This window comes from Rattus norvegicus, chromosome 4, assembly GCF_036323735.1.
Source record: "Rattus norvegicus strain BN/NHsdMcwi chromosome 4, GRCr8, whole genome shotgun sequence".
NCBI lineage: Eukaryota > Metazoa > Chordata > Mammalia > Rodentia > Muridae > Rattus > Rattus norvegicus.
Genome location: NC_086022.1, coordinates 79,190,546 through 79,216,103, shown reverse-complemented (window position 1 = coordinate 79,216,103; position 25,558 = coordinate 79,190,546). Strand labels below are relative to the sequence as shown.

General features: G+C 46.7%; 2 protein-coding genes across 2 annotated transcripts; both read right to left on the bottom strand.

Moving 5' to 3' along the window:
• Positions 1-2,189: 2,189 nt before the first annotated feature.
• On the bottom strand, positions 2,190-5,806 carry Doxl1 (diamine oxidase-like protein 1). The gene is made up of 4 exons (NM_199233.1): positions 4,249-5,806; positions 3,133-3,418; positions 2,700-2,832; positions 2,190-2,486 (listed from the first exon to the last, which is right to left on the bottom strand). The coding sequence occupies exons 1-4, from the start codon at positions 5,804-5,806 to the stop codon at positions 2,361-2,363; spliced, it is 2,103 nt and encodes a 700-aa protein (NP_954703.1). The 3' UTR covers positions 2,190-2,360.
• A 6,027-nt stretch (positions 5,807-11,833) lies between these two features.
• LOC108350705 (amiloride-sensitive amine oxidase [copper-containing]-like) lies at positions 11,834-16,201 on the bottom strand. Its single transcript, XM_017592992.3, has one exon. The coding sequence runs from the start codon at positions 12,464-12,466 to the stop codon at positions 11,906-11,908; it is 561 nt and encodes a 186-aa protein (XP_017448481.1). The 5' UTR covers positions 12,467-16,201; the 3' UTR covers positions 11,834-11,905.
• Positions 16,202-25,558: the final 9,357 nt, after the last annotated feature.

Below are 25,558 nucleotides of genomic sequence, written 5' to 3'. Positions count from 1 at the left end.
GAGCTCACTGTGTGCCCCCTGGTTCATGCTTGGTGAGCGAGTAGCCAGAGGTTCATGATGAGTGTATAATGACAAGCACCTGCCTTGGCAGGGAGTGTTCGTTCCTACGGTCCTAAATCCTCACGCTCATTCCACTCTCCATTAGCCACTGAACCGCATTGTTTGTTCTAGAAAGTGGAACTGAAATGCTAGAAGACTGCATTTCTGACACGTCTGTGTCCTTCATGGATGGCCTCCTACGTTACACTTTCTCATCTCTGAATCTCTTCCCACTTTGTCTACAAGGAAGGAGATGTGGGAACATGGTTTGGAACTTCCTTTTCCTGACACAACCTGGAAAGGGTGGCAGGGCAAAGGTGGTGAGGCACTCAGCTCCAAGGAGAACTTGGAAGCCAGTGGTTGCCCTTTGCTGCAGACTGGAGGCCTGCCTGCAACCCACCTCTTTCTCGGAGGAGTCCTCTTGTCACCCCAGAGTACTCTAAAGTGGCCTTCTGCACTCACTCAGAGTTTGTACTTCCGGGTCACTTGCATACCCTACTTTTTTGCCAGTATCACATCAGAGGAGACCTTGAAATCTGTTCTGGATGCCTCTGGTCTCACTCAGTAGGAACAATTGAGCCCCTCTGCACACACAGTGGGATCAGACAGGTAGTGAAAGACAGAAAGTAAGAGGTGGAGGGAGAAGGAGGGGGAGACAGGGAGAGGGAGGGGAAGAGGGAAAGGGAGGGAGGGGGGAGGGGTAGGTGTAGGAGTAGAGGGAGACAGAGAAGGAGGAGGAGGGGAAGGGGAGACCGAGACAGAGGGGTAGGGATAGGAGTAGGGGTAGGGGTAGGAGGAGTTGGAGCGGGAAGGGGATATGGAGAGAGGGGAGGGGGAAGAGGAGGGGGAGGAGAAACAGAGAATACACATGTGCGCAGAAGAGACCGTCTTTCTGGTTTCTAATGTACTAGTTGTGAATCCCTATGAGCCAGTCTGTCACAGCATTCATTTCTTGTGGTGGAGAAGAAAAATGTGATCAGTTTTATTGAGCCCTTGAGCTTGGCTTCCTGTCAGTTTTCAGGTGCCTTGTTGGGGGCCCTGACTCTTGTGAGTGACAGCTCCGCGCAGATGCTGAGTTGTAGTGGAGAGACAGTGAGAGCTCGCTGTCTGGATCCTTTGGCTTGGGGTGGGAAATTCCACACCTGACTGGTTAGTTCTTTAGGTTCCTCTAGGCTCCCTCACATTATGTTGTATATGTGTGGGCACGTGTCCTTGTTTGCATGCATAGGAATCTGCCAGTATACATGCACATATGTGCATACAGTATCCATGTACATATGTGCACATATCCATGTGGAGGGTGTTGCTGTACTCATTCTCCTCAGGGTTCCTCACTGGACCTCTAGCTCACTGATTCTGCTATAATGGATGAACCAGCAGGCTCAAGGGATCTGTTTATCTCCACCAACCATTCTCATGCTGGGATTGCAGACACGCAGCCCCATGTGCACCTTTATGTAGGTGCTATGGATCTCAACTCAGGTCCCCAGGCTTGACTGGCCAGCTTCTTACTGTCTATGCTACCACTTCAGTCCTGATCCTGGATTGTTAGTGCTGCATCTCTAACCATGCTACGAAGGAAAATCCCTTCCCTTGCTCCTTCTGCTTTCAACGGGACCAGGGGCCTTCTACCTTTCCTTCCTGGGGAAAATGAAGCTTGAGTCTCCTCTCAGTCTTAATGGATAGCGCACATGCACACTATTATCTGCCATTTTAACCTCCCACTTAACCCGTGGCTTTTACTGCAGTCCACAGACTGTCCTTCTCAGTTAGATTTCTGTCACCTGGCCCTGAGCATGGCTGACCCTAGTTTATTGCACTATTCTTCCTTATAGATGGAAGGTTGGTCTTCTCCATGCTTTTGCTGTCACAGATATCAATAATGCACCCACATGCTTTACCTATGTTTCTAGACGGATAATGCGGGAAAACCTGAACAACGGCCACAGGGTGAAAATGTTGGTAATCTTTCTAGGTTTCCCTTTAGTCTCTTCATCTACCTGGCTGTCATGGAGGTGGAACATTTCCCTACGGCCTTCCTGACAGACAGCTGGAAATCTCAAATGGTGAAAAACCTATCTGAGATTTCTAGTATCCTATGGGTGTGGCCCACTCCTTCCCCCAACCACTAAGAAGCCACAGTTGAAGGTAGAAGCAGAAGGTTTTATTGTCTACCCTTGTGCTGATCTGGGGCTGTTAAGCAGGAGCAGGGGCAGGGTTCTTCGCAAAGGGTTGGAGGTTGAAAGGAGGGGATGTCAGGCATGCTCTGTCTCCAGGGATGCAGTGCCCGATGTCATTGTGGTTGTCAGACCTGGGTGTCTCTAGAAGCCAGGGAGGTTGATGGGCTGGAGCACAAAGCCTGCAGAGCTCTTAGGTGTGGTCATGTTGGCACTATCCTCAGAACGGGGGATGTTGCGGAAGCCCACTGTGACCCAGGCCACCAAATCCTGTGGGAGAGACAAAGACTTCAGTGAACAGGGCTGTGTTGTATCCACCTGAGGTCACTCTGGCTTGTGGGACCTATGGACTTCATGAGATGTCCCATCTGCTATGACCCCTGAACTTGCCTAACACCTAGTAATCACAACGGCTGGGACCAGCGATCGGTCTAGGCAGTGGTTGGTGACAGGCCTAAGGTGGGCAGTGGGTATGGGTATTACCTTATCTTCAATGTTTGTATCATTCTGAATAAAATCCTCGAAGACCACAGGGGGATTCCAAGGATTATTTTGGGTGTAGATGCTGCTGCTGCACTTCTCATCATCCTGGTACTCAGTCACAGCCAAGGGGTACCTACAGGTAGAGAAGAAGCCAATGGCTGTGGGCACTGGAGTTGCATCTGAACTCTTTCCAGGTAACATCCCCAGTGTCAAGGATGAAGAATTTAGTCCTTGTCCATAATGAATGTTTATACCCCAGGGGTATAAACATCACCATCTTAGGGACAGGATCTCTGTAAGCATTTTCACTCCTCCTGGAGTGCACAAGGGTACATATCCAGATGCAAACATAGACATGAACCTTCCAGGACAAAAGCCCAAACAGAACACACAATCGCTATGGGGATTCCCTGGCCACATTTTCCAAACTCACCTGGTCCAAGAGACACCTCGCTTCTTCTGGTAGCCTGGCAGTTGCACCTGATGGATTTTGGAGTGGATCTGCAGGTGGTACCTGCTCCTGGGGCCCAAATGGCTTGTATGGAGATTGCTAAAGATTAGGTAATTGGGAAGTGGCTTTCCAAAGTGGAAGGCTGCTTGGTGCTCCTGGGAGTAATATGTTTTCTTTAGGGTATTTCCAAGTACAGGATGTCTCTGCTTCTTAGAGTTGTTGATGTTTTCCCAAATGATCTGCAGTGTCTGGAAGCTGTTCTTGGTGCCTGGAGGCAGGAGTGGCGAAGGGTGAGAATCAGTTATTGTAACAGAACCTGGCTTCCTTTACTCCAGGGTCTTCAACCAGACAATAACCATAGACAACTGCTAAGAAGAAACCAGACTAGGGTCAGACACTGGGCTAGCAGCATGGACTAGGAGACCAAGCAAACCAGAAACCAGAGAAGCTGGAGGAGAGCTCAAGGGTCATTCCTGGCAACTGTGGCGTTTTCCTAGGGTCCCACTATTCTCTGAAGAGCCTGCTCCAGCCTGTCTGTTTTTATTCATGTAGAACAGGAAGCCCATGTTTCTGCAGGCTTGAGGACATCTGTTTGTATTCCTGACCAGAAGGCCCAGAGGGAATGAGCATATGGAAGCCACCTATCTAGTTCTGGTGGCCTTGGCCTTGTTCAATTATGGAATGTGACGCCAAACATCACTTCTCTTCTTAGGATGGCATTTATGAGAAACACACCTAGCACCTCCAGATGGTATGGGAACCCATCACAAAGTGCTAATTTCCATGGAACCCCCATGCCCATGCACCATTCTGCTCTACAGAGTAAATAAGAACAGATATACCCTCCACAGTCAGGGTAACCCTAGGGTACCCTTCACTGCTGCCCTTCTCCAGGAGTGTGTGTTTCTCTTTTGGTTGTGAGTCTAGCCTTTAATGGCTGAGCCATCTCTCCAGCCCAGTGTGTGTTTCTTTTTGCACAGAATGTGACTGAAACAATCTCCCGATATTATACCAAGGACTCTTTAGCTCCAACCTGTGGAGTGAAGCTATATGTCGGTAGTATTTGAGTGTCCGAGTTGGTGTGGTCCTGAATCCTACCTGCTACATCCAGGTCAATACGATAGTGTACTAGGTGGGTGTGAATGTTGCTGAATAGGTGGGTCTGTGATTGAGAGACGTAGCGCATCTCCTTGGGCTGGTAGAAGGTGGCATGGATCAAGCCAGTGGCATGCATCTTTGCCTTCATTACCCCATTAGGGTAGAACATGAAGTCCCAAATATAATCATAGTGGTGGACTGTTGAGATTGTCCGTAACACTAGCTTGCGTCCATTTGTCCCCGCACTGGAGTTGAAGTCTTCTCTAAAGTTGGAGTTAAAGTGGTGCCCAGCTGGCATCTCAAAGAGACAGAGAGCTTGTGGATAGGAGACTGGCTTGTCAGTGTCATAGTGATGAATGACTTCCAGGAAGGTGGCTGTGTCTGGACAATCAGTGCCAGGGACTAATTGGTGAGTAGCACAATCAGGGCCCCAGCCCACATCCATGTACTTGGTCTGAGTGCCTGCAGATATATGTCCTCCGAAGTGTGCCACAGCCTCTTGTACACTGACTTCGTATGCAATACGCACACCCTGGAAGTGCACGTTCAGGAGCTGCAGGCCAGAGGAGGGTCTTAGCCGGAAGGAGAAAATCCAATCTCTGTAGAACACCATGTTGTCTTCTATGGTATAGGCAGGAACGTGGGACACAGACACTCTGGGTCTAGCCATGCTGATGCTAGTGGGGAGTTCCTCTGCGTCACTGGAGAAAGAGAAGACTGGGGGCTGCTCTGTGTCCTCGGCAACTGACTCCATGAGGACCGTTATACTCACTTCTCCACGTGCATATTTCTGAGCCAGGTCCTCTGGGCTGTCGTAGGCCTTGCCGTTATACCAGAGCTGCTCCACTTTCCAGTGCTGGACATCTGTACTCCCATGATCCAGAAGGATCTCCAGGCCTATGGGCTGCAGGGAGTGGCTTGCCATAAAGCGCTGCAACATGAACCAGCTTCGGCGCTGGTCAGACTTCGTGCCATGGGGGGCCATAAACGTGAAGGTCAGAGCATCCTTAACATTGTCTTCTAGTGAGTAGTCAGTGGTGTCAAGGAGGAACTGATGCAGAGGCTTCATGGCCTCTATCAGGATACTGTGGATGAGCCTGTACTCTGCTTTGGAAATGGGTCTAGATGCCCATGATGGATTGTGCCCAGGCCCAGGAGAAATTTCTCGCATATAGATCGGGGTTGGCAGGGGCCCAACAGCAAACTCAGTGACTTTAGGGTGCTCCTGAGCACCGAAGAAGATAACGACACGGGCTTCCCGCACAGGAAACCTCTTTCCTTTGTCCAGAAACTCCAGCACGTCCTCCTTATCGGGCAGCAGCATCTCTATGAGGTATACTGAGTTCTTGCCCAAAGTTGGGGTCTCAGATGACTGCAGCTGCAGCTCCTTTTTGTCCATCAGGAAATCCTTCACAATCTTGATCTCATAAGCACTCAGGTCCAGGAATACCCGGGGCTTGCCATTCAGGGTCCACCTTGGGCGTTCTGCAATGGCCATCTGTAGCAGCAAGATGGAAGTCACCCAGCCCAGTGTCTGGCTCTTCTGTGCCATCCCCATGGCTCTGGGACACAGCACAGGAGAGAAGACTTCAGTATCTCCTTCTCCGAGCTTGCTCCTTACAGTGCCGTACCCTTCAGCCTTGTCTGTTTCCTACTCACTGGACTTCTTCCCTCTTCCCAGTGAAGTCAGCTGAAGTCTCTGGGTTCCCACTCACAGACCTCAGCACTGCCTAGGTCCTGGTGTGTGTCTTCCTATTTTCTCTCTCTGAAAATCTCTTATAGTCTTTCTTATCTAGATAAGCTTTGCCGTCTTCCACTTTTGGTGTTATCTCAGTGGGGAAACAATCATACGCCAGGAGGATCATGAGTCACAGCAGCACAAGGCTTAGCCCCCATGGGCTATAATGTACTCGTGTCCTTCTGGTCAGAGGATGATACTGACAGTAAAATCCCCTTTAGAGAGATGTATTTCGAAGTGTAGATTTCAAATGCAGGCTATGCACTCGAGATGACTGGGTTTGAGTCCTGGGGTGTTACAACATTGATGACTACCTGTGTGACCTTGAGCCTGGTGTTTAAATTCTCTGGCCCCACCCACTGTCTCACTGTATTAAAACAAGGCAAGGCTAAAAGTAAATCTAAACTGTTTAGGGCAATCTCAGACGCTCAGCAACACAAGGATCACTGCTTTAGCTTTTCACCTCAATGGTGCAGTCTGAACCCCATGGACCTTATGCACTGGAGTTTCTGGATACTGTAGACTGGCCAGACTGAGCCTGTTTATGGGGAAGAATCTTGGCCTGCCCAGCTTTCTTTGGCATCCCTGTGTGACATGCGGGTCAGGGCCTCCTTAGCATTAGTTTTGGGGGGTACCCTGTCAGCCCATCTCAGGTAGTGAGTCAGGGTGTCCCTCTCCCTTTCTATTTGGTAGAAGGCGTAGTCAGATCTTCACCTCCTAATTTTCTGTCCAAACTGCAGCAAAGCACTATGTACTCATGGAGGGTGTGTTTGCTTGCAATGCTAGAAGAAATGAGTGGCTGTCATTCTGTCCTGCCCTGTCTCTGGAGGAGTTGTTGTCACAGGGAGACCTCTACTCTTGCACACGTACTAGACATTGTCACTGTCACAAGCTCTGATTTCTCTAGAACCTAACCTGAAGTTAATTCGGCTGGTCCCTGGAAGGAGGCCGTTTCTGGGTGGCATTTCACTACAATCTGCCTTGTATCTGACACTAAGGCTAGGCGGCCCCATCTGACTGTGGAGTGTACTCAAGTGTCCCATTGACTTTCCAGCTGCACTCCTGCACAGGTGACAACTGCTGAGCTACAGGGACACACACATTAGCACCTCAAAACCAATATGAGTCAGGGTTCACACTGGGTCTGTTGTCAGAGCACTGGGACATCAGCCACCTCAGTGTTAGGGGTATTCTCACTATCCCTCAAACTCCAGAGCTTCCTCTTCTCCCCCTCTTCACTTCAACCTCTGCCAACAACTGAGCTTCCGCCGTGTTCCCAGAACAGGGCTGGAGTCCTACGGCAGGCACTGTGCATCCTGGTGCTTCTTGTCCTTCTTGTCTGGTCCACTGCTATTTTGTCCATTATACCACATGTCTTTTTGATTTGTCCCAAAGGAGAAGATGTTGAAGGAAGGATTCATAATTCTCTCTTCTGAAATAAGCAGGCAGGAGAGATGGTAGGGGTCACAACTACATCAGAGTCACGATGGCCGAGGATGAACTCAGCAACCAGTGAGCTTCCTTGTACCCAACAGGAGGCAAGTTTGTTCTCGGAACCCACTCCTCAGGGTCCCCTTCTGTCATCCAAGAGTGACTTTGAGATGTCTTCTGTGACTCGCTCTGGATTCTCACGCTTGCTGGCCTCCTGCTCTATGGCCTGTCTTCTAGGTCAAACCCCTCCCATGCCAGTGCTCTATAAGAACACACCTATGAGTTTCTGTTCTTATTCAGAGCACCAACTTCATGCACAGCAGGATCTGACAGCTAGGGAAGATAGAGAGGAAAGTGAGGGGGCAGCTTTCAGTCCTGAAACTACTCTCAGTGTTGTAGGGGTGGCAACAGTTGCGCACGCGCGTGTGCGCGTGCACACACACACACACACACACACACACACACACACTGCAGAAGCTGCTAGCCTTCTGATTTCTGACCCACTCTCCTCTTAGCTACCCTAAAATGCTTATCTACACCAATCACAACCCTCCTTTATTTGTGGAGGAAGAGGATTGGATTAGAGCCTTGGACTTGGCTGTTTCTCAGCTTTCCTGACTACAGTTTCTTCTGCTTCTGGTTCCTTGTTGGACATCCTGGCTTAAGAGTCACCATAAGTGACAGTTCTGTGCACATTAGGAGTCAGTGTTAAGGGGTTAGTATGGGTTCCCTATGTGTTTCCTTTTCTGTTTTCCTCTGCCTGCAGGCTCATGGTAGGAAATTCCACACATGCCCTGTTACTTTCCTCTTAATCTTTGTTTCTTAGTTTGGTGAGAATTTCTACAGTGAGTTTTGACCATATTCACTCCCATCCCCAGCTCCCCCAGATCTGTATCCTCTTCCTACACAATAGTGTATCCTCTGTCTTTCCTCCATCACGTGCAATTTGTACTGCCCATATATCCATGGATGTGTGACCATCCAATGGAGTGTGGTTGATTTGCCAGTGGCAATTCTCTTTGAAGAGTATTTTTCACAGACGTTACCAATTGCCAATATCTCCTCAGTTAGGGTGGAACTTCACACCACCCCTCTCCATGTTGGATTTTAGTCTGGCTTAAGGTTTCCTGGGGCTGTCATAACCACTGTGAGCTCTGACCTGCAGCTGCTTCGATGTGTCTGTTTCCTTTGTACACTGCCTCTGGCTCTCAGGGTATTTCTACCTCCTGCTCTGTAATGATCTCTCAGCCTTCAAGGAAGGAGATACAGTCTGGCTTCACAGGATACAACTCAAGACTTGGCACTATTGTCGGGATGATAACCTGTAGCTCAATGTGTCATAGGACCTAGGGGAGAAACTATTACCATTGTTCTCCTGAATGGACATAGCATTAATTGGACTCCTAATGATTTATTGTTGTACACACAAATTGACGTGTCTCTCAATGCTTGTCAGAAAAACTTCGCCAATTGCGGTTGATAGTGATTAGCACAGAGAGCCACAACTGGCCAAGAATCTGAAGAGTGCTCCACTTTGTTACCTCATGTTGCTCTAAACAACTACCGCCACTTTGGGTAACCTTGCCTCAGCTCCAGTCCTCCTTTTTAAAACTTTTCTTTTGATCTTTCTGTGTTTGTGGGAAGTGTGTGCACAGCTGTGCTTTCATGTGTGTATACATTGGCATGTGTAGGTGCCCTGATGTGTGTGGACGTTAGAGGAGAATACACTATGCTATTCTCCACCCTACTTTTTGAGGCAGCATCTCTCTCTCTCTCTCTGAACCCGGGGTTCACTGAGCTCTTCTATGTTGTTTGTCCAGGGAGCTCCAGGGATCTGAGTGTCCCTTAACTCCAACTTGAATGCTGTGTTTATAGACACGTTCTGCTGTGTGATCAATTTTCCCTGGACATTAGGATCTGGACTGAAGTCCACATACTTGCCTCAAAAACATGTTACTGACTGAGATGAAATTTGAAGTTCTTTAGTCTGAAGCAGACAGGAAAGACATGTCTACTACCGTGTTCTTTTTAGCCTTTTGAGACATGCATGTGCCTTACACCTTCCATTCTTGTAAAACTGGATCCTTAGTCTCCCCAGTCTAACCTAAAAGTAGCAAGCACACTGCCTATGTTATTGTCATTTTCTTCTGCTCTTCAATGTGTTTTGCAGGGCTTTTCCTACAGTCCACAGATGGCCCTTGCTCATCCCCTTCTGCATCAGCTGGGACTGCAGTGTGGCCATGACCCGGCTAATGGGAACATTGTTCCTTACAAATGGAAAACTGTCTCCAGAATTCTGTTGTTACAGATAGTACTGCAGTGAATCAGCACACAGGGATCTTTTTTTCTGGTGTTTGAAGATGGATCGTGGGGATAAACCTCGGACACCAGAGTGATGGCCACAGGGTGAAGGTGTTGGTAAGGTTTTTTGATTCCTCCTTAGTAGATTCCTTGCTCATGGCAAACACTGAAGTAGGATAACTAACTTGCAGTCTCCATGAGAAGGAACCCAAACCCTCAGGTATAGTGAACTCCACCCTCTACAGAAATCAAGCATTTTTTCATTTCTCAATGGGCTCCCTTAACTACGGTTATGGAAGTCTTATTGGGCTCATTAGACAAATACGAGTTTAGCCCATGAGCACCCAACTGTGTTTGTGGCACAGGCCTTCATAGCTCTAGAAGCTGCATACAATGGCGGGAGTTGAAATAGTTGATGCCTGTCTTTGTGGTGCTCTGAGGCTATTAGGCAAAAGCCTAATAGTCTCCACACAGGACTTTAGGACTCAATATAGTGGAAAGAAGGAGGCATCAGGCAGGCTCTGTCTTCAGAGATTCAAAGTCAGTTAAAATTATGGTCTTTGTATATGGGCACAGGATTGCTTGTCTTTGGAGACCATGGACAGATTCTGTGGAAAAATTGAACATCAGAGCAATAAACTCACGGAGCTTCTAGATGAAGCCACATAAAGGATATTTTCAGAGTGGGGGATGAGCAGGAATCTTACTATCACCCAGGCCACCAAATACTATGGGTGGGACACAGGCTTCAGTGGTTAGGTCAGTAGTAACTACTGGCCATCTGAAGGTATTCTGATTTAGGATGTTTTAAATGTGCTTCTAATCTTTCTGATATGTCCTCAGCCTGTACTGGAAAAAGATGGGTCCATCTGGCATGGTCTCTGAATCTGGTCTTCATTCAGCCACAAGTCCCGGTCTTGGGATTAGGGGCTAGTCTAGGTATGGGCTACCGAGGATGTTGGAAGTGGGCAGAGAGGACTGGATGGACTCTATTTTATGTTTCAATGCTATTATTCTGAAAGAAGGCCTCAGAGACCATGGGGACCTCAGGATTGATCTGCCTGTGGATGGTGCTGCACCACTCAGCTTAATATCACTGAGTCACTGCCACCTGCTGGCTCAGAAGACACCAGGCAGCTCTGGGAATGAGGTAGCTTTCTCTGGACAGTGGATATGCAGGATTAACTTCTGAGTGACAGTGACGAGTCCCCAGACCATGTCCATGAGTGTGACCTGCATGTCCACAGGTGTGTCCCCTTCAGACAGTGCCACAAGCATCTTGCATTCTGACCTTATAGGGGGTTTACTGATCCCCAAAGCACACTTCAGTAAGCGCAGTCAGGAACGGAGAGAGCAGCTAGTAGAAGTTCTAGCATCTGTAGGGAAATGTGCTGTCCCCTACTCTGTCACATGGAGAGTCAGAATGGACTACTCTGAGGACAGGCATATGATGGGCATAGAAAACCTCCTAGCGCCTGTAAGAGAGGAGAGAGGGCACCTCTGTGCTCTTGGGCAGTGGGTCCTTTCTCTTGAGATTCCCTCGGCCCAGGTGAGAGCCTACTTTTCCCATTCTGGTGTTAACACTTTCTGAGCCCAGAGCAGATTTGTAGATAGTAGCCATGCCTGTGGCCCTCAAGGTCCTACTTGGGTCTGATAAAGAACAGATAATGAGGCAGAGTCTTTCCAAAGCAGAAGGAGGCCCAGAACTCCTGGGAGCACTGCATCTGCTCAGGTGCAGGGCTTGGACCCAGCAATGTCTTACGTTCCCAGGGTTAGTGATGTTTTCCTGTCTGGTCTGCAGTGTATGGAAGCTGCTTTTGGGGCCTAGAAGCATAAGGAGAAAAGGACGATTAATCTAATAATCTGTCTTTGGAACAGAACATTTTTGCCCTGGGCAGAGTCTTCAACATTGACCAAATCAACAGCTCCTGGAAAGGCCCTAAATGTGTGAAACCACAGTGCCACAGGGCACTGGAGAAGAGGACAACACAGACTTCCCACACAGGAAACATTTTTTCTTTATTCAGAATTTCCATCGAAACCTTCTTGGGCAGCAAAGTCTCAGTGAGGGACATAGAGTTATCGTCTAAAGCCTGTGACCTGGATGGCCGCAGCTCCAGTTCTACCCTGCTCATCAGAATGCTATGCACAGCCTCTCTCCACACTATGGGGACCAATGGGTGAAGGTCAGACACTGGCCATTGCATCCTCCAATGAGAAGCCGGTGGTGTGAAGGAAAAGCTCCTGTAAGGGTGTGATAGCCTCCTTGACTTTGTGGTAGAGAAGGCTTTGCTCTGCTTTGCACATGGGTCTGGATGCCCAGGATCGATGTTTCGCAGGCCTGGGGGACAGTTCTCTCATGTAGATGGGCTGTGGCAGGGGCCCTACAGCAAACTCAGTGACATTACGGTGCTCCTGGGCACTAAAGAAAATGATGACATGGGCTTCCCGCACAGGAGGGTTGGTTTCTTTATTCAGAAACTCCTGGACATCCTTCTTCTTGGGCAGTAGTGTCTCAATGAGGAGCACAGAATTCTTGTCTAAAGCCCGTGTGTCTGATGGCTGCAGATCCAGCTCTGTCCTGCTCATCAGGATGCTGTGCACGGCCTGGATCTCCTGGGCGCTCAGGTCTGCCAACACCTGGGCCTTGCCGTTCAGCATCCAGTTGGGGTTCCCTGCCATGGTCATCTGTAGAACTGACATGATGGCCGTGCAGCCCAGTGCCAAGCTCCTTTGTGCCAACCCCATGGCTCTGGAACTCAGCAGAAGAGAGGAGGGAACTTAGGTATTTCTCTCTCTAAGCCAGCACCTTGTCTCTAAGCCCTGTCTTTTCTCCAGAGTGTACTTCCTTCCTTACCCAACTGTGGGTCCTTACTCACAGTTCACAGTGCTGTCTGGGCTCCCGTGTGCAGCCACCTAATTCCTGCCTGGTATGAAAACCTCTTACAGTCCTTCTTATCCAGATCACTCCTATTTCCACTTCTTTTGGTGTTATTTCAATGGGGGACATTTCTTAGCATGGCCCTCCATGAGTCCCAGCCCAAGGCTTGGTCATCCAGGGCAACAAAGGGCTTATGCCCTAGTAGGACAGATGGTTGCACTAACAACAAAACCACCATTTTATACTGCAAATTACCTTTCAGCGGCATGCACTTTGGAGTTTCAGGTGCATGTTAAAGGTACAGTTTCTAGGGTTCAGCTGCCTGAGTTCAATTCCCAGCTGATCACAACACCAAGGACTACTTGTGTGACCTTGCACATGCCATTTAAAGTCTCTAGTGCTCCCCCCTCCAAACTGAAGAATATAATGACAGGAGCTGTGTACAGTTTTCTGGGGTTACAGAGCGAAACAAGGTGAGAAGCATGAGGGACAACTGTGGCCTTCCAGGAGCGCATGTCAGGTTCATGTCTCTTAGATCAAGTGACTCTGATGACAGTTTGGACCACGGCACTGTGGAGATTTTGAGTAATACAAGACTGTCTGGACTGCCACGGGTCTGTGAATCCAGGATGGGCAAACTGCAGCTTCACTTAGCCTTGTTTGGACTCCAGTTGGGTACCAGAGTTGTCTCGACCACCGACGATGTCAGGTGGGACTGAGCTAATTAGAGGAAGCCCCAGTGCTGGATGGGGATCCCCAGGACTTGCAGCAGGATGAGAGCGGAGCTTGCTCTTTGCTGTTGAGCAGTCGGGCACTGAGTACATGGTGCTCATGTTTCCATCCTTCTAGTTCTACGCCGGCTTCGCTGTGCTGTGGTAGAAATCACATTTACGGAAGGGCAGTTCTACTCTCCAGTATATGGGATGGATCCCTGTGTGGGACCGAGTCTGCATGGCCTTTCTCTCAGTCTCTGCTCCACACTTTATCCACACTGTATTTCCTCCTGTGAATATTTTGTTCTTCTTTTAAGAAGGACTGAAGCATCCATTCTTTGGCATTCCAACTTCTTGTTGTCATAGAAATCTTTCACTTGCTTGGTTAGAGTCACACGAAGGTTTATTATATTATTTGTGACTATTGTGAAGGGTGTCGTTTCCCTAATTTTCTTCTCAGTCTGTTTATCCTTTGAGTAGAGGATGGCTACTGATTTGTTTGAGTTAATTTTATATCCAGCCATTTTGCTGAAGTTCTTTATTACGCTTAGGAGTTCTCTGGTGGAATTCATGGAGTCACTTAAGTATACTGCCATACCATCTGAATTCCTAATATTTGCCCAATGCCACTGATATCAGCTTGGAAGAGAAGAAGCCAAGTGGCTCTGGGCATGGGATTGTTTCTTAGCACTTCTCAGGGAACATACTGTGGGCAAGGATGTGAATGCTGCCTCCCTCTCAGGAGTGATTAGGTGCCAGACATTGGAAGTCTTCTCATCATAATCTGACATGCAAGGGCCAGACTGTCCATGAGTGTTTCCATCCCGTCCTTGAGTGCAAGCTGACAGACATCGAGATGTACATACAGACACGTGCAAGACTGGAGAATGGAAGGACATACAGACACGTACAATAACCGGGAGGACCTTTCAGCATCCTTTCCTTCCTCTCTGGGACTTTGTACCTGGTCCAGGTGATGGCTCACTCCTTCCAGCCTGAGGGCGGCACCTGCCTGCCTGTGGAACTAACTCTCAGGCAGAAATTGCTTTTGTGGCTCCGGAACTCTCAATGGAGCTGCCAAAGAGCAGGAACGTGGGCCGAGTCTGTTTGCAGTAGAAAACCACCGAATGTTCCTGGGAGTACGGTGTCTGCTCCAGTGTGTGCTGCATGATGTGGTATCTCAGGATCTTGGGGTTGGAGGTGGTCTCCTGCATCTTCAGTGTCTGGAAGCTGCAGAGACATGAGGGAAGATGTAGGAGGGAGCTCTGAAGTCTTCAGGGTTACATCCAAGAGTGAAAAATGTGTTTCCTCTTTCCTGTCATCCCTGGGGGATACCTAGATGCCTTCTTCTGTTCTGGGAAGATGGCTTTTTATTTCATTCTCATCTCATATAAAAGTCAGTTTACTTTCTCTATGTTTTGCTCTGTCATCTTACGTCCTACTCGGTATACCTTACAGGGTTGCACAGAGTGACCTAATCCATGCTTTCTTCATCATCCGCCATCACGGTATAGCTGTCCTAGCTTGTAGAATTGTTCCTCCATACAGATGGGAAGTCAGTTGTCTACAAACTATCGCTGTTCCAGATTTCCCCACAGCAGCTTCCTTAGGTAGACCCATCTTTCAAGTGGGGCAGTTCCCCAACAGTCATGTTGAGAGGAAGCTGAAAGCCCCAGGTATTTAAGAGATCTGATATAGAAATCCTTGTTGCAGAGGGCTTTCTTCGTCCTGGACTTGGAAGTCATTTTTGGATATACTAGACAGACGTGAGTGAAGCCATGGAAACCTGTCCGAGCCCGTGGTCCATGCTCTCCCTTGCTGCTAAGAAGCTGTATTTTTGGGTTGAAGCTGAAGGATTCATTGTTTGCCCTTGTGGTGTTCTGGGTTCTTAGACGCTGGACCGGGCTCTTCACACAGGATTATAGGTCCCATGTTGCTCAAATAGGAACATATCGCAGAGCCTGTCTTCAGAGATCCATTGCTGACCGTTTTATGTGAGTATTATGGGATGCTATAGAAGTTCAAGGACCAGAGGTTGGAGCCCATAGAGCCCCAGATGTGGCCAACTCATGGACTTTTGCAGAAAAAGGGCTTATACAAGAAATTTTTTGTTACTCAGGCTACCAAATCCTGTGGGAGAAACATCAGTGTGCAGGTCAGTGCTGAGTATTGATCCCTGAGATACTCTGGCTTTGGTCATTATTACGTATTCCTACAAATTTCCTAAGGTGTCCCCTGCTCATCTCCCATGACCTCTGAAGTTTTTCTTCACCCACCAGCCCAGGTCAGGTCCAGGAAGAGGCTAGTAACAAAGCTGAAGATGAACAGGGAGGCTAGGTCAGTTCCTCATCTCCAATGTTGTCATTCTCAGAATTCTCAAAGATCCCAGCTGGATCCCAGGATGGTTCTTTCTGTACAGGTTAAATACTGCTCTGCTCAGACTCACATTACTTGGTCACCACTGGGAGGAATCTGCAGGCAGAGAGGAATCCAGGGTGCCTGAGCACTCTCAGGAGCCTCCCTCGGGACCAAGGATGGGGAAGTTGCTGCTGCCATGAATAAACTGTGACTATCTCCTAGCAGGGTGCTGGACTGCTCATCACCATCCAAGGGCCTGGAGCCCCTTGAGTTCATCCTTCTTACTGTGTGCATGTCAACACAGAGATACATGGTCTCAAAATGAAACATGGGCAGACATCTTATTGTTGCACACACAAATAGATGTGTCTCTCAGTGCTTGTCAGAGAATCTTCCGCAATTGCAGTAGATAGTGAGTAGCACAACTGGCCAAGAGTCTGAGGAGTGCTCCACCTTGTTACCTCATGTTGCTCTAAACAATCACCACCACTTTGGGTAACCTTGCCTCAGCTCCAGCCCTCCTTTTTTTTTTTTTTTTCATTAACTTGAGTATTTCTTATGTACATTTCGAGTGTTATTCCCTTTCCCGGTTTCCGGGCAAACATCCTCCTCCCCCCTCCCCTTCCTTATGGGTGTTCCCCTCCCAACCCTCCCCCCATTGCCGCCCTCCCCCCATAGACTAGTTCACTGGGGGTTCAGTCTTAGCAGGACCCAGGGCTTCCCCTTCCACTGGCGCTCTTACTAGGATATTCATTGCTACCTATGAGGTCAGAGTCCAGGGTCAGTCCATGTATAGTCTTTAGGTAGTGGCTTAGTCCCTGGAAGCTCTGGTTGCTTGGCATTGTTGTTCATATGGGGTCTCGAGCCCCTTCAAGCTCTTCCACTCCTTTCTCTGATTCCTTCAACAGGGGACCTATTCTCAGTTCAGTGGTTTGCTGCTGGCATTCGCCTCTGTATTTGCTGTATTCTGGCTGTGTCTCTCAGGAGCGATCTACGTCCGGCTCCTGTCGGTCTGCACTTCTTTGCTTCATCCATCTTGTCTAATTGGGGTGGCTGTATATGTATGGGCCACATGTGGGGCAGGCTCTGAATGGGTGTTCCTTCTGCCTCTGTTTTAATCTTTGCCTCTCCCTTCCCTGCCAAGGGTATTCTTTTTCCTCATTTAAAGAAGGAGTGAAGCATTCACATTTTGATCATCCGTCTTGAGTTTCGTTTGTTCTAGGGATCTAGGGTAATTCAAGCATTTGGGCTAATAGCCACTTATCAATGAGTGCATACCATGTACGTCTTTCTGTGACTGGGTTAGCTCACTCAGGATGATATTTTCCAGTTCCAACCATTTGCCTACGAATTTCATAAACTCGTTGTTTTTGATAGCTGAGTAATATTCCATTGTGTAGATGTACCACATTTTCTGTATCCATTCCTCTGTTGAAGGGCATCTGGGTTCTTTCCATTTTCTGGCTATTATAAATAAGGCTGCGATGAACATAGTGGAGCACGTGTCTCTTTTATATGTTGAGGCATCTTTTGGGTATATGCCCAAGAGAGGTATAGCTGGATCCTCAGGCAGTTCAATGTCCAATTTTCTGAGGAACCTCCAGACTGATTTCCAGAATGGTTTTACCAGTCTGCAATCCCACCAACAATGGAGGAGTGTTCCTCTTTCTCCACATCCTCACCAGCATCTGCTGTCACCTGAGTTTTTGATCTTAGCCATTCTCACTGGTGTGAGGTGAAATCTCAGGGTTGTTTTGATTTGCATTTCCCTTATGACTAAAGATGTTGAACATTTCTTTAGGTGTTTCTCAGCCATTCGGCATTCCTCAGCTGTGAATTCTTTGTTTAGCTCTGAACCCCATTTTTTAATAGGGTTATTTGTTTCCCTGCGGTCTAACTTCTTGAGTTCTTTGTATATTTTGGATATAAGGCCTCTATCTGTTGTAGGATTGGTAAAGATCTTTTCCCAATCTGTTGGTTGCCGATTTGTCCTAACCACAGTGTCCTTTGCCTTACAGAAGCTTTGCAGTTTTATGAGATCCCATTTGTCGATTCTTGATCTTAGAGCATAAGCCATTGGTGTTTTGTTCAGGAAATTTTTTCCAGTGCCTATGTGTTCCAGATGCTTCCCTAGTTTTTCTTCTATTAGTTTGAGTGTGTCTGGTTTGATGTGGAGGTCCTTGATCCACTTGGACTTAAGCTTTGTACAGGGTGATAAGCATGGATCGATCTGCATTCTTCTACATGTTGCCCTCCAGTTGAACCAGCACCATTTGCTGAAAATGTTATCTTTTTTCCATTGGATGGTTTTGGCTCCTTTGTCAAAAATCAAGTGACCATAGGTGTGTGGGTTCATTTCTGGGTCTTCAATTCTATTCCATTGGTCTATCTGTCTGTCTCTGTACCAACACCATGCAGTTTTTTATCACTATTGCTCTGTAATACTGCTTGAGTTCAGGGATAGTGATTCCCCCTGAAGTCCTTTTATTGTTGAGGATAGCTTTAGCTATCCTGGGTTTTTTGTTATTCCAGATGAATTTGCAAATTGTTCTGTCTAACTCTTTGAAGAATTGGATTGGTATTTTGATGGGGATTGCATTGAATCTGTAGATTGCTTTTGGTAAAATGGCCATTTTTACTATATTAATCCTGCCAATCCATGAGCATGGGAGATCTTTCCATCTTCTGAGGTCTTCTTCAATTTCTTTCCTCAGTGTCTTGAAGTTCTTATTGTACAGATCTTTTACTTGCTTGGTTAAAGTCACACCGAGGTACTTTATATTATTTGGGTCTATTATGAAGGGTGTCGTTTCCCTAATTTCTTTCTCGGCTTGTTTCTCTTTTGTATAGAGGAAGGCAACTGATTTATTTGAGTTAATTTTATACCCAGCCACTTTGCTGAAGTTGTTTATCAGCTTTAGTAGTTCTCTGGTGGAACTTTTGGGATCACTTAAATATACTATCATGTCATCTGCAAATAGTGATATTTTGACCTCTTCTTTTCCGATCTGTATCCCCTTGATCTCCTTTTGTTGTCTGATTGCTCTGGCTAGAACTTCAAGAACTATATTGAATAAGTAGGGAGAGAGTGGGCAGCCTTGTCTAGTCCCTGATTTTAGTGGGATTGCTTCAAGTTTCTCTCCATTTAGTTTAATGTTAGCAACTGGTTTGCTGTATATGGCTTTTACTATGTTTAGGTATGGGCCTTGAATTCCTATTCTTTCCAGGACTTTTATCATGAAGGGGTGTTGAATTTTGTCAAATGCTTTCTCAGCATCTAATGAAATGATCATGTGGTTCTGTTCTTTCAGTTTGTTTATATAATGGATCACGTTGATGGTTTTCCATATATTAAACCATCCCTGCATGTCTGGGATGAAGCCTACTTGATCATGGTGGATGATTGTTTTGATGTGCTCTTGAATTCGGTTTGCCAGAATTTTATTGAGTATTTTTGCATCGATATTCATAAGGGAAATTGGTCTGAAGTTCTCTTTCTTTGTTGTGTCTTTGTGTGGTTTAGGTATAAGAGTAATTGTGGCTTCGTAGAAGGAATTCGGTAGTGCTCCATCTGTTTCAATTTTGTGGAATAGTTTGGATAATATTGGTATGAGGTCTTCTATGAAGGTTTGATAGAATTCTGCACTAAACCCGTCTGGACCTGGGCTCTTTTTGGTTGGGAGACCTTTAATGACTGCTTCTATTTCCTTAGGAGTTATGGGGTTGTTTAACTGGTTTATCTGTTCCTGATTTAACTTCGATACCTGGTATCTGTCTAGGAAATTGTCCATTTCCTGAAGATTTTCAAATTTTGTTGAATATAGGTTTTTATAGTAAGATCTGATGATTTTTTGAATTTCCTCTGAATCTGTAGTTATGTCTCCCTTTTCATTTCTGATTTTGTTAATTTGGACGCACTCTCTGTGTCCTCTCGTTAGTCTGGCTAAGGGTTTATCTATCTTGTTGATTTTCTCAAAGAACCAACTTTTGGTTCTGTTGATTCTTTCTATGGTCCTTTTTGTTTCTACTTGGTTGATTTCAGCTCTGAGTTTGATTATTTCCTGCCTTCTACTCCTCCTGGGTGTATTTGCTTCTTTTTGTTCTAGAGCTTTTAGGTGTGCTGTCAAGCTGCTGACATATGCTCTTTCCTGTTTCTTTCTGCAGGCACTCAGCGCTATGAGTTTTCCTCTTAGCACAGCTTTCATTGTGTCCCATAAGTTTGGGTATGTTGTATCTTCATTTTCATTAAATTCTAAAGAGTTTTTAATTTCTTTCTTTATTTCTTCCTTGACCAGGTTATCATTGAGTAGAGCATTGTTCAATTTCCACGTATATGTGGGCATTCTTCCCTTATTGTTATTGAAGACCAGTTTTAGGCCGTGGTGGTCCGATAGCACGCATGGGATTATTTCTATCTTTCTGTACCTGTTGAGGCCCGTTTTTTGACCAATTATATGGTCAATTTTGGAGAAAGTACCATGAGGAGCTGAGAAGAAGGTATATCCTTTTGCTTTAGGATAGAATGTTCTATAAATATCCGTTAAGTCCATTTGGCTCATGACTTCTCTTAGTCTGTCGACATCACTGTTTAATTTCTGTTTCCATGATCTGTCCATTGATGAGAGTGGGGTGTTGAAATCTCCCACTATTATTGTGTGAGGTGCAATGTGTGTTTTGAGCTTTAGTAAGGTTTCTTTTACGTATGTAGGTGCCCTTGTATTTGGGGCATAGATATTTAGGATTGAGAGTTCATCTTGGTGGATTTTTCCTTTGATGAATATGAAGTGTCCTTCCTTATCTTTTTTGATGACTTTTAGTTGGAAATTGATTTTATTTGATATTAGAATGGCTACTCCAGCTTGCTTCTTCTGACCATTTGCTTGGAAAGTTGTTTTCCAGCCTTTCACTCTGAGGTAGTGTCTTTCTTTGTCTCTGAGGTGTGTTTCCTGTAGGCAGCAGAATGCAGGGTCCTCGTTGCGTATCCAGTTTGTTAATCTATGTCTTTTTATTGGGGAGTTGAGGCCATTGATATTGAGAGATATTAAGGAATAGTGATTATTGTTTCCCTTTATATTCATATTTGGATGTGAGGTTATGTTTGTGTGCTTTCATTCTCTTTGTTTTGTTGCCAAGACGATTAGTTTCTTGCTTCTTCTAGGGTATAGCTTGCCTCCTTATGTTGGGCTTTACCCTTTATCATCCTTTGTAGTGCTGGATTTGTAGAAAGATATTGTGTAAATTTGGTTTTGTCATGGAATATCTTGGTTTCTCCATCAATGTTAATTGAGAGTTTTGCTGGATACAGTAACCTGGGCTGGCATTTGTGTTCTCTTAGGGTCTGTATGACATCAGTCCAGGATCTTCTGGCCTTCATAGTTTCTGGCGAGAAGTCTGGTGTGATTCTGATAGGTCTCCCTTTATATGTTACTTGACCTTTTTCCCTTACTGCTTTTAATATTCTTTCTTTATTTTGTGCGTTTGGTGTTTTGACAATTATGTGACGGGAGGTGTTTCTTTTCTGGTCCAATCTATTTGGAGTTCTGTAGGCTTCTTGTATGTCTATGGGTATCTCTTTTTTCAGGTTTGGGAAGTTTTCTTCTATGATTTTGTTGAAGATATTTACTGGTCCTTTGAGCTGGGAGTCTTCACTGTCTTCTACACCTATTATCCTTAGGTTTGATCTTCTCATTGAGTCCTGGATTTCCTGTATGTTTTGGACCAGTAGCTTTTTCTGCTTTACATTATCTTTGACAGTTGAGTCAATGATTTCTATGGAATCTTCTGCTCCTGAGATTCTCCCTTCCATCTCTTGTATTCTGTTGGTGAAGCTTGTATCTACAGCTCCTTGTCTCTTCTTTTGGTTTTCTATATCCAGGGTTGTTTCCATGTGTTCTTTCTTGATTGCTTCTATTTCCATTTTTAATTCCTTCAACTGTTTGATTGTGTTTTCCTGGAATTCTTTCAGGGATTTTTGTGTCTCCTCTCTATGGGCTTCTACTTGTTTATTTATGTTTTCCTGGAATTCTTTCAGGGATTTTTGTGTCTCCTCTCTATGGGCTTCTACTTGTTTATTTATGTTTTCCTGGAATTCTTTCAGGGATTTTTGTGTCTCCTCTCTATGGGCTTCTACTTGTTTATTTATGTTTTCCTGGAATTCTTTCAGGGATTTTTGCGATTCTTTCAGGCATTTTTGCGATTCCTCTCTGTAGGCTTCTACTTGTTCTCTAAGGGAGTTCTTCATGTCTTTCTTGAAGTCCTCCAGCATCATGATCAAAAATGATTTTGAAACTAGGTCTTGCTTTTCTGGTGTGTTTGGATATTTCATGTTTGTTTTGATGGGAGAATTGGGCTCCGATGGTGCCATGTAGTCTTGGTTTCTGTTGCTTGGGTTCCTGTGCTTGCCTCTCACCATCAGATTATCTCTAGTGTTACTTTGTTCTGCTATTTCTGACAGTGGCTAGACTGTCCTATAAGCCTGTGTGTCAGGAGTGCTGTAGACTTGTTTTCCTCTCTTTCAGTCAGTTATGGGGACAGAGTGTTCTGCTTTCAGGCGTGTAGTTTTTCCTCTCTACAGGTCTTCAGCTCTTCCTGTGGGCCTGTGTCTTGAGTTCACCAGGCAGCTTTCTTGCAGCAGAAAATTTGGTCTTACCTGTGGTCCCGAGGCTCAAGTTCGCTCGTGGGGTGCTGCCCACAGGCTCTCTGCAGCAGCAGCAACCAGGAAGACCTGTGCCGCCCCTTCCGGGAGCTTCAGTGCACCAGGGTTCCAGATGGTCTTTGGCTTTTTCCTCTGGCGTCCGAGATGTGTGTGCAGGGAGCAGTCTCTTCTGGTTTCCCAGGCTTGTCTGCCTCTCTGAAGGTTTAGCTCTCCCTCCCACGGGATTTGGGTGCAGAGAACTGTTTATCTGGTCTGTTTCTTTCAGGTTCCGGCGGTGTCTCAGGCAGGTGTCCTGCCGCTCCTGGGCCCTCCCCCACGGGAGCCCAGAGGCCTTATACAGTTTCCTCTTGGGCCAGGGATGTGGGCAGGGGTGAGCAGTGTTTGTGGTCTCTTCTGCCCTGCAGCCTCAGGAGTGCCCACCTGACCAGGCGGTTGGGTCTCTCTCTCACCGGGTCTGGGAGCAGAGAGCTGCTGCGGGCCGGGATCCGTGGGTGTGAGACTTCCGGTAAACACAGAACGTGCCCGGTCCTAGAGAAATTCTGCTTCCGTGTGTCCCAAGCTCACCAGGCAGCTTTCTTGCAGCAGAAAATTTGGTCTTACCTGTGGTCCCGAGGCTCAGGTTCGCTCGTGGGGTGCTGCCCAGGGGCTCTCTGCACCGGCAGCAACCAGCAGCCCTCCTTTTTTTAATCCTTCTTTTGTTCTTTGTTTTCTGTGTGTGTGTGAAGTGTGTGCATAACTATGCTTTCATGTGTGTATACATTGGCATGTGTATGTGCCCTGATGTGTGTGGATGTTAGAGGAGAATACGCTATGTTATCCTTCTCCCTATTTTTTTGAGGCAGGATCTCTCTCTCTCTCTCTCTCTGAACTCTCTCACTGAACTCTTCTATGTTGTTTGGCCAGGGAGCTCCAGGGCTCTGAATGTCATTACCCTCCAATGCCAGTCCTGTGTTTACAGACATGTTCTGCTGTGTGATCAATTGTCCCTGGACATTGGGATCTGGACTCAATTCCTCACGCTTGCCTAGAAAGCATGTTACCAACTGCGCTGCAATTTGGAGTTCTTTAGGCATGTGCTCCTGAAGGAGCCAGGAAAGGAATGTCTACTTCCGTGTTCTTTTTAGCCTTTTGAGACATGCATGTGCCTTACACCTTCCATTCTTGTAAAACTGGATCCTTAGTCTCCTCAGTCTAACCTGAAGAGTAGCAAGCACACTGCCTATGTTATTGTCATTTTCCTCTGCTCTTCAATGTGTTTTGCAGGGCTTTCCCTACGGTCCAGAGATGGCCCTTGCTCTTCTCCTTCTGCATCAGCTGGCACTGCAATGTTGCCGTGACCGAGTTTATGGCAATATTGTTCCTTTCAGATGGAAAGCTGTCTCCAGAAATCTGTCCTTATAGATAGGACTGCAGTGAATCAGCCCACATGTTTCTTTTTCTGGTGTTTGTAGATGCGTCATGGAGTTAAACCACAGAGCAATGTCCACAGGTTGAAGGTGTTGGTAAGGTTTTTTGATTCCTCCTTAGTATCTTCCTTGCTCATGGCAATCACTGAAGTAGGATAATGAACTTGCAGTGTCCATGAGAAGAACCGAAAGCCTCAGCTATAGTGAACTCCACCCTCTACAGAAATCAACCATCTTTTTCATTTCTCAATGGGCTCCCTTAACTATGGTCATAGAAGTCTTATTGGGTTCAGTAGATAAATATGAGTGGAGGCCATGGGTATCCAGCTGTGTTTGTGGCACATGCCCACTCAGCTCTAGGAAGCTGCATACAATGGTGGAAGTTGAAAGAGTTGTTGCCTGTCTTTGTGGTGCTCTGAGGCAGGAACCTAACACTCTCCATAGAGGACTTTAGGACTCAATATAGTGGAAAGAAGGAGGCATCAGGCAGGCTCTGTCTTCACAGATCTAGTGTCTGTTTAAATTATGGTCTCTGTGTATGGGCATAGGATTGCTTGTCTTTGGAGACCACGGACGGATTCTCTGGAAAACTTGAACATCAGAGCAATAAGCCCATGGAGTTTCTAGGTGAAGCCACCTTAAAGATATTTTCAGAGTGGGGGATGAGCAGGAATCTTACTATCACCCAGGCCACCAAATACTGTGGGTGGGACACAGGCTTCAGTGGGTAGGTCAGTAGTAACTACTGGCCATCTGAAGGTATTCTGATTTAGGTTATTTTTAGTGTGCCTCTCAAACTTTCCGACATATCCTCAGCCTGTACTAGAAAGAGATCGGTCTGTTTGTCATGGTCTCTGAATCTAGTCTCCATTCAGCCACAAGTCCCGGTCTTGGGATTAGGGGTTAGTCTAGGTATGGGCTACCGAGGATGTTGGAAATGGGCAGAGAGGACTGGATGGACTCTATTTTATGTTTCAATGCTGTTATTCTGAAAGAAGGCCTCAGAGACCATGGGGACCTCAGGATTGATCTGCCTGTGGATGGTGCTGCACCACTCAGCTTAATATCACTGAGTCACTGCCACCTGCTGGCTCAGAAGACACCAGGCAGCTCTGGGAATGAGGTGGCTTTCTCTGGACAGTGGATATGCAGGATTAACTTCTGAGTGACAGTGACGAGTCCCCAGACCATGTCCATGAGTGTGACCTGCATGTCCACAGGTGTGTCCCCTTCAGACAGTGCCACAAGGATCTTGCATTCTGACTTTATAGGGGGTTTACTGATCCCCAAAGCACACTTCAGTAAGCGCAGTCAGGAACGGAGAGAGCAGCTAGTTCTAGCATCTGTAGGGAAATGTGCTGTCCCCTACTCTGTCACATGGAGAGTCAGAATGGACTACACTGAGGACAGGCACATGATGGGCATAGAAAACCTCCTAGCGCCTGTAAGAGAGGAGAGAGGGCACCTCTGTGCTCTTGGGCAGTGGGTCCTTTCTCTTGAGATTCCCTGGGATTCCTTACTCAGCCCAGGTGACAGCCTACTTTTCCCATTATGGTGGTAACACTTTCTGAGCTCAGGGCAGATTTGTACATATTAGCCATGCCTGTGGCCCTCGAGGTCCTACTTGGGTCTGATAAAGAACAGATAATGAGGCAGAGTCTTTCCAAAGCAGAAGGAGGCCCAGAACTGCTGGGAGCACTGCATCTACTCAGGTGCAGGGATTGGACCTGGCAATGTCTTACGTTTCCAGGGTTAGCGATGTTTTCCTGTCTGGTCTCCAGTCCATGGAAGCTCCTTTTGGGGCCTAGAAGCATAAGGAGAAAAGGA

Coding starts and splice junctions, on each gene's coding strand:
- LOC108350705 (XM_017592992.3), bottom strand. CDS start 12,466: ATGGGGTTGGCACAAAGGAGCTTGGCACTGGGCTGCACGGCCATCATG.
- Doxl1 (NM_199233.1), bottom strand. CDS start 5,806: ATGGGGATGGCACAGAAGAGCCAGACACTGGGCTGGGTGACTTCCATC. Junction 3,419..4,248: donor TATTGACCTGGATGTAGCAG/GTAGGATTCAGG, acceptor TCCTGCCTCCAG/GCACCAAGAACAGCTTCCAG. Junction 2,487..2,699: donor ATACAAACATTGAAGATAAG/GTAATACCCATA, acceptor TCTCTCCCACAG/GATTTGGTGGCCTGGGTCAC.